This window comes from Corythoichthys intestinalis, chromosome 6 (genome assembly GCF_030265065.1).
Source record: "Corythoichthys intestinalis isolate RoL2023-P3 chromosome 6, ASM3026506v1, whole genome shotgun sequence".
Lineage (NCBI taxonomy): Eukaryota > Metazoa > Chordata > Actinopteri > Syngnathiformes > Syngnathidae > Corythoichthys > Corythoichthys intestinalis.
Window position 1 is genome coordinate 43,066,323 of NC_080400.1, and position 12,948 is coordinate 43,079,270.

Here is a 12,948-nt window from a genome sequence, read left to right on the forward strand (position 1 = left end):
ACCGTGATGAGGCGAGCTACACTAATGCAATGGACAAGCGGATTAATAGTGTCTTTGAAGCAAACAAGGCAAATTGAAGTGTATTACTTAGCTGCAAGCTTAGGCACTGTTGATTCAGTATCAACTGCTTTGTGGTCCAAAAGAACACATTAAAAGAGCATTTGTTATCCCACTAATGAAAATATTTGAAGAATAACGTTTGTACGTCTTCATTTTCTAGTAATTATGTTACAATATGACTTCAAACACTGCCCGTACATTTGATAACGGTTTTATCATGCCAAGATATTTGGCCTGGTATAACACTGCATTTAACAAATATTCTTTGCCTGACATCATATACCATGGGAACCTTTGTCTCGAAATCACAAAAAAGCAATTCTGTGTCTGCATTGTTTGTTTTTTAAGTAACCCATTGCTGATCAACTTTGATGTTACTGAGCAAACAGTGACATTTTTCTGTTTTTTACAAACTGTTAGCATTATTTTCCCCACTGAAAATACATTAGAGCAGACTAAACTAAAAGCACTTAAGAGTTTGTCTTCTTCAAAAAGGTAAAATGAAGATGAATAAGAAACTGCAAAATACAGTCATGTGGGGTTCACACTATTAGCATTGTAAAGTCAAAAGCAAAATGAATTGTAAATATGTCAATTTTTGGTAAAAACGCATGGGTCTATGGGTCATTTCTCTTGCTTCTACTTCGCTGAGCATTCATGCATCGGCATGTCATGATACTGGATTAAAGCAACTCTGAGGTTTAATTTAACTCTTTTTTTTTTTTTTTTCATTGAAATTTTCTTAATTGTACATTGCATTTTCTTAGCGAACACCCACACTTAAAAACCTAAAGGCCATAAAAAAGGTCGTCAAGACTCACTCACCCTCTGATTGTAAACTGTGAAATTATCATAGAGTTTCACGATGCATTCAGTCTTCTTCTGGAACTTTCTGTAACTGTCCTCAGTCCACCATTGTTGGAGGTTGCCGTGGCGATCATACTGTCCCCCTAGGTATGGGGATTATTGTTTAAAAGGCATGCGATAATGAACCTTTTGGAATTTCTCACATTTCTGCATAAAATCACCATCAAATGTTGATCTGATCTTTCTTAAAATTACACAGATGAAAGAACAGTGTCTGCTTTAACTAAAACCACCCAAACATTTATAGGTTTTCATATTTTAATGTGGATAGCATGCAAACAATGACAAAAGGGGGAAAAATAAGTAAGTGAACCCTCTGCCTAAGGAGACTTAAACAGCAATTGAAACCAATTTTTACCAAACAATTAAAGTCAGCTGTGTGCCCAATCGCTGGTAAGTGGTTTAAAACTGTCCTGTCTACTATAAAATACACATCTGGTAAGAATTGTATTGATAAGAACCATTGTATGCTGTGCATCATGGCTCAGTCAAAAGAGCTGTCTGAAGACCTCCGATCAAGGATTGTTGATTTGTATAAAGCTGGGAAAGGATATAAAACCATCTCTAAAAGTCTGAATGTTCATCAATCGACAGTCAGAGAAGTTGTCTACAAATGGAGCGAGTTTGGCACTGTTGTTTCTCTCCCATGGAGTGGCCGTCCACCAAAGATGATGCCAAGAGAACAGCGCAGAATACTCAGAGAGGTAAAAAAAAGAACCCTAGAATGCCTGCTGGAGACTTACAGAAATCACTGGAACAGGCCAATATCTCTGTGTACACATCAACTATATGTAAAACTATGGCCAACAATGGTGTTTATGAGAGGACTCAATGTAGGAAGCCAGTGCTGTCTAAAAAAAACATTGTTGCTCGTTTAATTTTCGCAATAAGGCACTTGGACACTCCACAGAAGTTTTGGCAAAATATTTTGTGAACTGATGAAACCAAAGTTGAATTGGTTGGGAGTAACACACAACGTCATGTGTGGAGGAACAATAGAACAGTTCACCAACATCAACACCTCATCCCCACTGTGAAGCATGGTGAAGGGAACATCATGATTTGGGGCTGTTTTGCTACCTCAGGGCCTGGACAACTTGAAATCATTAATGGAAGAATGATTTCAAAAGTTTATCAGGATGTTTTGCAGGAAACCCTGAGGCCGTCTGTCAGACATTTGAAGCTAAAAACAGGATAGATTCTGCAAAAAGACAATGTTCTAAAACAGAGAAGTAAATCAACTTCAGAATGGTTTCAGAAGAAGAAGAAATACACACTCTGCAGTGGCCAAGTCCTGAATTGAACCCCATTGAGATGCTGTGGCATGACCTAACGCCAGCAATTCATGCCAGACATCCCAGGAATCTGACTGAACTACAGCAGTTTTGTAGAAAAGAATGGGCCAAGATTAGTCCTGATCGATGTCTGATCTGTAGCTACAGGAAGCGTGTAGTTGAAGTTATTGCTGGGGGGGGGGGCACAAAATATGAAATGTGATGGTTCACTTACTTACCCCCCCACCCCCTTCTGTCATTGCTTGCATACTATCCTCATTAAAACATGAAAACCTATAAATGTTTGGGTGGTTTTGGTTAAAGTCTTTTCATCTGTGTGATTTTGACAAAGATCAGATCACATTTGTTGGTGATTTTATGCAGAAATGTGAAAAATTCCACAAGGTTCAGATACTTTTTCATACCACTGTACATAGAGATCAATGTGCATGATAGATAGCTTTCAGTGTTATTTTATTATCCCATACTTTAACAAATTAGAAAACTACAAAGCAGTGACGGAACCGTCAAAACAGAAATTCTACAGGTGACAAAGTTCTTACCCCAGTCATCGTACCCATGAGTTAGTTCATGGCCAATGATTGCTCCTATACCTCCATAGTTCAAAGACCTAGCAGAAATGAAGACAACATTATTACACAAAAGATCTAAAATGTCTTTACTAGTCCTGCAACGATTAATCGATTAACTCCAGTAATTCGATTAGAAAAAAAGCTTCGTATCAAATTTTGCTGCTTCGAGTATTCGTATTTAATTGAAGTGGCGATACAATGGTTTGTTTTGAAAGTGTTTGCATTTAGTTTTATTAATTTAGGTGGATACACTGCCCTCTAGTGAAAGCACTGAATATGACATAACTCACTTAACATGGATGAATCCAGCTGCTCCCTGTTAAGACCAACATAAACTAATATGTTTTCGGCGCATTCGTAATTTAGTTTATAGGTATATTTAGCAGTTTTTTGTGGGAACAAGTGTTTGAACGATTTGTTAAGAGTACTGGAAAAAAATCTGAGCATTTTATAGCATTTAAGTTAGTGGATGTCCTTTTGTTGTCCTCATTTATTTATTAATTTTTTGAAAATACCGTTCGAGGCTAACCTCAGGTATTTTAATTTATTTTTAGATGAAAGTGAAACTCGAAATTGTTTGAAGAAACACTCGTGAAATTTATTGTGTGTATGGCGGAAAACACAGACAAGACTGAAAAAGCAGTTTCTGCTCTTGCACCCCTCTTTAAAATAAACTGCTGTATTTTAAGCCAACAGAACTGTTGTGTTTGATAGAACAGTATGCATTAAGCCCCCGAATTATTTTTAATTTGTCTGTTTTATCCCGGAAACTCCCTGTTTACAGACGTCGTGCAACCGCTTTTGTTTCAACCCAGCCATAAAAAGGTAAGTAATTATATTTCTTATTCAAAATGTCTGTCATTTTTAGCTTAGAATCATTCATTGATGTCTAATATTTCATTTAAAAAGAAAACAACTTTAGAAAATTATTCACTCGCATATTTTAAACTTTTAACCAAATTACACAATATGAAAAATGGTGTCTGTAAATAAGTCACGGATATCTACCTCATAACTATGGCGTAATTTTATTTATTTTTTGTTACTGTTGCATTTTCACCGATATGTTAGATGGTAAATAATCGATCCAAAAAAAGAAAAAATTAAAAAAAAAATCGTTTAAAAGGGTAAATATATGAAAAAGAAAATCTCGACCGCTCCTTGATGTCTGCTATTTCTGCATCGCGACCCTTGTTATATTACGATGTTTCACCCTTAAAATCCCCCAAAATCCGGCTGTGGCCATTCACATCTGTGTCTTGACACTCGATGATACATGCTAGATGAGTTTTTGGAGCGAAACAAGGTAAGTACGCGATAATATGTCGTAATAATCATGGCGTCTTTAATTCTGCTCTCGCAAGCTCTCACCTCCAGTTAGGGTTTTGCTGTTTATTTTATTTTATTATTATTATTTTTTAATTTAAATGCCCTCCTGTTAAAAAATTTTCTTCCCCCAGAAAATTGAGATTCGAAGCTTTCTAATGATGTATCACCTATGCATATAGGACAATTTTGAAATTTGGCCAAATTGAGGGGTTTCAGAGCAGAACTTCAAGTCACATGAGTGTTTTCCGCCGTATGCATTTAATGCTCTTTTGAAAGTGAAATCTTAGCAAGCCTTTGTTTTACGTCTCCTAAAATTTATTCTGCAACGCATTAAATGTTCCAAAGCCGATTACTCAATTATTCGAACTAGTTGATAGATTAATTGACTACTAAAATAATGGATAGCTGCAGCCCTAGTCTCTACATATGGATCAAATACACAACTCAGAAGATAACATTTTTTGTAATATGTTTGGGGGGAGCAGATGTATTGGAACTGACACTGTAAAGCAGAAATGTGAAGTAATTTCATAACATGCCAAATAGGGTCACAATTAAAGTAATTAAACATTGTCCAACAAATAAAGCATGAAAAAATAATTTATATGTTGTATATTTGACAAAATAATCGCGTTTCCAAAGTTCGAGCCTGAAAGGGGACGAACCCGGAAGTGATACGTCACACCGGGAACAGCGATGGCAGCTCCATACATACGGCCGCCATACAAAGCCCTTCAAACAATGATTCAAACAGCGAAATAAGCGATAGATCGAGCGTAAGGGAGGAGGTCCAAGTTTTTGAAGAGTTGGAGGAAGAAGAGGAGGTTGGAATTTTATGTTGGACCTAACATGTATTAGCCATACGCTAATCAGGATGCAAACAATGTGCCTAGACTACCTGACATGGAATGGATACAAGACCCATCGAGATTACAAGATTGGTAAGATATAGGCTGTTATCATTTTCATGATTTGAAGATGCAGGCATTTGCACATAATTTTATGTTTTTGTCTATCTGATGACATTGTTAAAAAAAATAATAATCAGACTTCATGTTCATTTTGGCAGATCCGGCAGCTCTCGTGCATATAAAATAATAATATAAAAACGTTGGGGGGAAAGAAGGAGATGAGTCGTTGATGGCTTTCTCCACTTTATTGTGGCAACAATAAGAAAACAAAATAATAGTGGACTGCCGCCACATTTGACCGCAAAGTTTTGCTTCTCGCTGATCTGCTCTTCGCCTCCTACTACTCCAGCATCTCTTAAACAGATCGTGCATAGCGTCTTGTTATGAGCTTTTTGTTTACAAATTTATCGAACACACGACGTGCTGACAACTTTGTTTCTTTATTAACACATGGAGCTAACAGTAAAACACAGCTCTGGGCTCTCGGGAGGAAGTGGCATCGAAAGCACCACTTCAGTGTTGTCTTGAGACTACATTTCCCATGATTCACTGCGTGACCTGCACGCTCGCTGATTCGCTGCCAAACATTAAAAGCAACACGCTTGTTGATGTCACCTGTCAGCGGCTCTCTCTGCTCTCGTATGTAAAACACAAACTAGAAGGCTATCAAGCGATCACCGTGAAAGAAACGCCGAACCGTACAAATGCAATGCAATGCTTGAAGCATGAAGGTGGAAATACATAATACAAATACAAATAAATGTGCACATACTCACCGGCGGTGTGTGTCTCTTACGGCAACGTGACCGTGAATTACCGCGACGCCGACCCGCTTATATGCACATCCACACCCCTTTCCCGATTGACAGTGGATTAACCCTTTCCGACAAGATCGTAGATGACGCACAATTTAAACACGCTTAACCTAGCGAACGCAACAACAACTATGATTGGGGATTGCTACGAGTTAACTTTCGGCTAACGTCGCTAGCTTATACTGTTCATTCCACAACAGTTGGCAGCTCTGCTTTGACAAAGTCATCAGTCATTTATCCAAAAATCACACTTACTTTTTGGCAAATCTTTGATCATAAGCAGACCGGTTAAGGAAGCAGGCATCTTCGAAGTGTTTGTAGCAGAGAACACTACTCGATGATGGCATGATATTCATTTCGCTTCGTGCGAACGAAAGATGTCCATTTACGTGCCCTGCTATCCTTTGGCCACTCCACCGTTTGAGTGAGAACAAAACATCGCCACACACCGCCGTGGCATCTTACCGAGAAGCAATGCAACAAACAATACTGTTCTATGACGGACATCCCTTGCACTTCCCGGTGTGACGTAATTTCTGAAGATTGCCGAAGAAAAGAATTTTCGTTGTCAAGGGCGTTGCTATGGGTTAAACAAAGAATCTGGAAGGGTTGCATTAAAAAAATCATGAAAATATGCTTATAATTGTTTAGCCATTGATATTATTCAAAAACATGGTTGGCCAAGCTTAGTTCACATTTCTGCTTTACATTACTTAGGTTGCAAGTTATCATTCTACAATACAAGTTATTTTCTATAATACTTGTGTAAAACTGTGTTGGTGCATTCAGTGAGTTAACAACATTTCTGGGGATGGGGGACAGGGTGCGGCAAATATGGCAAACCATAGCACACGCCTGTCTGCCATTTAATGGGATTACACACTGAGTCCACTCATGCAAGTCAAACACACAATTTTCTATGCAGTAGTGCTTAACAATTTACAAACTGCACCAGAGAATGAGAGCGTGCAATGTCATTTAAAAAAAAAAAGAAATTCAATCGCTCATATAGTATTTTATACGAGAAATATACACATAAACCTTTGCACCTCTGGTGACCCTAACCGGAAGCCAGCTGTCTTTGCAGCTCATGCAAAGAAGGGAGTCCAATTCGAGGGCAGGCTCAGGGCTATTCACATGGCTACGTCTGAAAATGACTTTCTGACAGCTAGTCGATACGCTGCCTCGCAATGAGCCGGACTCCCCCGCTAAAACTAACTGGCTGATTGAAGCTTCAATTACTGGATGTGATAGTGAGGTGTGAGTGTTGGGGGTCTGTGTGTGTGAGTGTGAATGCTTGTTTGGGAGTTTTGGGCTCCTGAAAGGGGGACACGTCGACACAACCATTAATTCATATTTATCAGCATGCGTGGCAGCAGGTAGTGGAGTTAGTGGCGATCTCCACTAATGAAGACATAAAAGTTCATCCTAATGTTTAGCACACAAACTGTTAGCTCTAATGATCTCATTTGTGAGTGTGTGATCTAGATGCATAAAGAAGGTGCAGCAATTTGGAATTAGTTGCCTTTGCATTACAATCATTGCGAGCAGCAGTCATCTTACAATGGGTTAAATGTGATAAATGCATACCTGCCAACCCGAGGCCGTTGGCAATCTTACAAGTATCCCCTTCCAAATTGGTGACTAATCTTACAACGTTGTATATAGCGTGCAATATGATACAATATGAACAATATGAAACTCATTTTTTTAAACAATATACATTTATTGGTAATATTGTAACATATAACCTGGTGCAATCAAAAAACAATCAATATATTCAGCTACTGTACATCATGATTACTAAAATTTAACAGTGACTTTTGTTATAATTGTATGTAGCCCTTTTGGCAATTTCTATCATGTCTTTTGATGGCTGCACTTCATGGCACTTCAGCTCGCAATTCAGTTTGACTTGAAAGTGGTCCGTTAGTGTGACCAATTATAAATTAAAAAGGTCAATTGATAGAATTAACTTACCGATGCAATCTTTGAGTCAGGGAACATTTCTTTTGCTAATTCTGAGAAGTGATCAGCAATATTTCCGGGCAAAGTGTGTGTGCAACAAATTGGCAGAAAAAAATCTCCGCTTTTGTCACTTTTCATTCTGTGGACTTCATGTTTATGCCCAGTGTTGTTAATCTTACTTTTAAAAAGTAATTAATTACAGTTACAAATTACTTTTCCTAAAAAGTTATTGAGTTAGTAACTCAGTTATCTGAGTTACCTTTCATGTTGTTTCCCCCATTTTTTACGAAACGAAACGAAACTAAACTAAACTAAACTAAACTAAACTAAACTAAACTAAACTAAACTAAACTAAACTAAACTAAACTAAACTAAACTAACCTTTGTTATGTTTGGAAGTCATTTAATATTGTGAACCAACCGTTAAAGTTGTTAAAATTGCTCCTGTTTTTGCATTAGTTCCCTTCTGTCTACTTTCGACATTTGAAAGTTTTAAAACTGTTTCATCATTTAAAGATAGATTCAAGTCAAGATTTTGCCCATTTAGGAGTATTTTAGATAAAAAGTTACTTAGGTTAGCTTGGAAGGTTCACTACAACACAGCCTTTCTGAGAAGTCTACTGCTTTAAAATGGCGGCTGTTTACCAAGCCGCCGAGTCTGTCATTTCGCATGTAGTTCTATATGCATGTAATATCTAGGTGTAGATTGTATGTTGTCGGATACAGTCAGGAAATATTGAAGCCACTTAGCCTAGCATCGCGTTTGCTACAGCGTCACAACAAACACTCTTTTTTCTCCATGTCTCTGACTTTTCTCGCGTCATTCAACCAACGAAAGGCATTGTCTCTTTGCTGAAAACGGTGACAAAATCTGAATGGAGAAAAGAAACCTAATGCACAAAAAACGTACAGATTTTGAACGTACGGCGTACACGTTTAAAAATCAGTGCTCACTTGTACAAATTATGCCGAAACCATACAACTTGACAGGCATGTAAATGCTCAGGATGTTTTCTATCGCGCTGATGCATTTGTTTATATCACTTCTCAAAAGCACATCAAAACCAGCTCTTTGAGTTGAATTTATGCTAGAATGGTTTGAAAATGAAGTTGCGGCAAGATGAAGATGGGTGTTGCATGACAGGCAATTAACTGTCCTCATTTGAAAAGTTAATGTCATTTTAGCTGCAGTCTCAGCTCTGTTGCTTTACTGTGCAAAGTCTCACTCCTCAAAGACGTTCCGAAAGGATTTTAAAACTATAGTTCAAATAAATGAATGGAACACAACAGGATTGAAACAAGTGCAAGGGGATGAAAATGGCTTAACTTAATAACTAATAGGAAACATGTCAGATATCCTCAGGTCAGTTGGAAGGTAACAAACATACTTTTAATTGCATTCATACGTTAAAGTTTAATCTAAAGTTGTCCGGCCGAGTTTATACTGTACATTTCATTCATTGGAGCTCATCTGAAAGTCCACAATGAGCAACAAGAGATAAATAGATGAGACACAGACATGTTCTGTCCAATTACTTCACTCAAATTTAGAGAGGTGACTTAGCAATGAAACCTGTTCCATTTGTTCACTAATTGAGCTCTTTGTGACTCATTAGACTGATTAAATCAGGCGTACTGGGCTTTTTGGGAAAGAGAGGCTTGCCAGAATAATGTAGACTTTAATGACCAATGTTTTTGAGGCAAATATATCGTACCTGTGGGGTGAATGATAGCAAGGACAAACACTTACTGTGGGAATTCAGGGTTGTACAAAGTGGGCTGAAGGATGCCGGCTGGGAAAACTGAAAAGGAAAACAGACACCTCATGACTAAAGCCATTCCCTCTCCTGTAGAGTGAATGCAGAAACTGAACATATCACTGTTAACACATTCAGGTTTTTCTTTGCCACACAAATACTTGAAATTATGTCCAAAAGTGTTAAATTTAGTTTCACAAGGCCATAACGCTAGGGCTGCTTCCTGTCCCTTGAAATAAAGAACGATCCGAATTTGGGAATTAAATGTTGCATTCTGTATTGAACTAATACGGAATATAAATGAATAGATACATTTCTATGCATTTTAGGAGTTTTGGGGATGTCCATTTTTTTCTCTGCCTGTACAGCTTTTGGCACGAGGTGGGGCATCCCATATTTCTTGTTTGTGAAAGGTGGCAACCTTACATAACACATTTCTCACATGCTTCTGGGAGACCTGAAATGTTTTTACATTAAATCATTTTCATCCCCAACACACCATTGCCATGATCTCCATACTTCAATTCCCATGTATTTGTTGATCTGAGCAGAATATTGCTAAAAATGTAAATGAAGTGCTGGTTGAGCTAAATAATCGTAATCAAGATGGTAATGGAATTTTGGATTGTGCAAAGATTGAGTCCAGAAATGAGTACAGTGCTAGCGCTACATATAAAAACAAAGGATAAGCAGTCTTAAATTTTCCATAGAATTAACACCACATAAAATGCCAATAGATGGGTTGTGAGGGTACACATTTAAATGCATTGGATATAATCAAGTAGACTCCTTTTTGGTTGGCTGTTACTTTTTATTAATAATAATAATTACTTGCATGATTATTAACATAAAAATGTATAAAATTAATTTCAGACGAAGCCCAACTAAACTGATTGACTTCGAGGAATACGTTTTGGGGGCAAATAATATCTTAAAAGACGTTAACGAAAGTATACTAAATAGACGTCCAATTAATTTTTCCACTGTTGTTATCAGGACCCAGGATAATTTGGGCTGACGATGTTGTGCCTCCTCAGCTGTTTAACTGATTGTATATATTGGTGGCAGTGTTTAACTCAAGAATACAAGTCATGCGTCAATTTAATTGGGATGGGTGCTTAAGCATGTACAATGTCTTGAATACAGTACCCTGCTCAAAATAGTTGATAAAGTGCCAAATGAAACTTTTCTACCATTTGTTTACAGTACTGCTTATCGTCAGTGGGGTAACAGGTGAGCTTGATCTTATCGCAGCTGAGGTTTTGGCCAGAGACATATGCAAATATATACAGGAAAAATAACTAGGGATGTACCGAAACCAAAATTCTTGGCCGAAACTGAAAATCGATTATTGAAAAAACTTGGCCGAAAAACCGAAAGGCTGAAAAATACACAGGAATACAATTAATTTTAAAATTTATTTACTGTATTTATTGAAATGTTCCGATGAATGCCCTTTGTCTTGGCATTTGCTCTCCAACCCCGGAGACTTGGGAAATTTAGTTTGAAAGGTGTCAATTATGAAACCTTATGAAACGGTATGTTCCCGGCGGCAGTGAGCATTTTGTGGCAAACTGTGTACGCATCCTTTTGCAGAGGTGCTGGCGTCGTCATAGTATTCACTTTGCACACGTTATGGCCAATGAAACCTTGATAAATGAGTTTTCTTGGAAGTTTGGGACACTCGAAAAATGGCTCTCACGCCTCCAATATTCCCTTCTCGCTGAAAATAGTAAAGCTCTTTACAATGCTATTACAATTTCTCCTCCTTAAAATAAGACTGTGTTTTCATCTGCAACAAGTGAAATCGATCGAGAGCCAGGCGAGTGGGCCGACTTCTAGCGGAGAGTGAAGTCGCTCCCGGCCAGATTAAAAGGTGACTGGCAGAGGGGTGTGGTAGTCTCGGGAAATAAATGCGACAAAAAAGAGGAAGTGCTCATGCTATAAATGTATTGTACTAAACCACAGCAAAATGCACTTGTATGCATTTAATACTACAGTGGTACCTCTACATACAAAGTTAATGTGGTTTGTAAATCAAAATGGTCGTATGTTGAGCAGGATTTTCCCATAGGAATACATTATAATTCCATTAATTCGTTCCACAGCCCAAAAACCTACTCTAAATCCTTATATAAATACTGCTGGTACTATTACAAATGGCAATTACATAAAGCAAAACAATTAAATCATAAATAAAAATCGGAATAATATAATAATAATTTTTTAAAAAATCCTGTATTAATGTAACGAATCGGGTTATAATGTGGCGGACGTTTTTTGCTGTACCTGAACGCACCGCGGAGCTGACGTGCCAGAGACCGAGAGTGGTGAGCTTGAGCGTTTCACTTTCACTTTCAATGTTTTCTTGAGAAAACCGTCAATTACGGCAGAGAGTAGGCGTTTTGTGTTGAATAAGTAGTGAAATAAATAAAAACGTGGCGAAGCTGGCGATTTCTTTGCAGATGTTACCACAATAAGAATTGTCAGCTTAACTTATAAAGACTAGTGAACGATGGTCGGAGGAGGAGTGGAGATGTATTGTTGAGCCATTTCACGGATGTCCGTCCCACGCTCATATTTTTCTATAATTTGCATCTTCATTTAGAAGGTAAGCGTCAACTTTTTCCTTGTTTCACCACCCGTACCAACCTTTTCTGAAACCTGTGTTGATTTGTCACACAAGAAAATCCGCCGTACATTCGTCTGCGGTGCTGCCATGTTGTCGTATTTCGAGCATCTCGTCGGATGTAGAAACAAATGGCGAGTCAAATTTGACGTTGGATGTCGAAAAGATCGCGTGTCGAAGCGATCGTATGTCGAGGTATCACTGTATTTGTACACTGTTTGCCTGATTAAACTACTCGCGCATGTGTTCGGGCCCGGACGGGTGGAATGGCAACAGCTGCGAGCCATTACAATCAGCTGCCTTCAAAAGCCTGCTTGTCATTGCGGCCGTCGCCAGACCAACATTTTCGGCATTCCCGTCAGTCACGTCCAGCACTCAGGTATTTTTCGACATATATACACCCGGCTAACCTGACCTTATCTCCGTCCCAGCATTCCCCTAGCCTGCTCCCTGACCTGTACCATTGCCTGATCTCCCGTGAATGCTTGCCAGCTACCACCCGACATACACGTGCGCTGCTGTGACCCTCTGTGCGCCCCTAACAATAAACCTTGTAAATAAATACCGACTTCTCCCTCGTCTGCTTTGGGGTCCAATACCCAGAGCACCCTAACAGCATGGGCTCAAATGCACTGTGTTGCGCGGGACAAAGCAGCTTCAGAATGCGCGTGTAACAGCGATGAAGCACATTTTTTATATTTTCCTTCATTTAATAATTTATATATTTTAGGGCTGTCAAAATTAT

At 38.4% G+C, this 12,948-nt stretch overlaps 1 protein-coding gene across 2 annotated transcripts in view; it reads right to left on the minus strand.

Annotated features, from left to right (window-relative positions):
* LOC130918004 (endothelin-converting enzyme-like 1) overlaps positions 1-12,948 on the minus strand; it is an 89,819-nt gene that overhangs the window by 12,102 nt on the left and 64,769 nt on the right. The window contains exons 12-14 of one of the 2 annotated variants that reach the window (XM_057839838.1): positions 9,568-9,619; positions 2,765-2,832; positions 886-1,010 (exon numbers count right to left, since the gene is read on the minus strand). In XM_057839838.1, coding sequence (XP_057695821.1) covers positions 886-1,010; positions 2,765-2,832; positions 9,568-9,619 — 245 coding nt within the window. The remainder of the gene's footprint in view (positions 1-885; positions 1,011-2,764; positions 2,833-9,567; positions 9,620-12,948) is intronic. The other variant, XM_057839839.1, reaches the window with a different exon arrangement.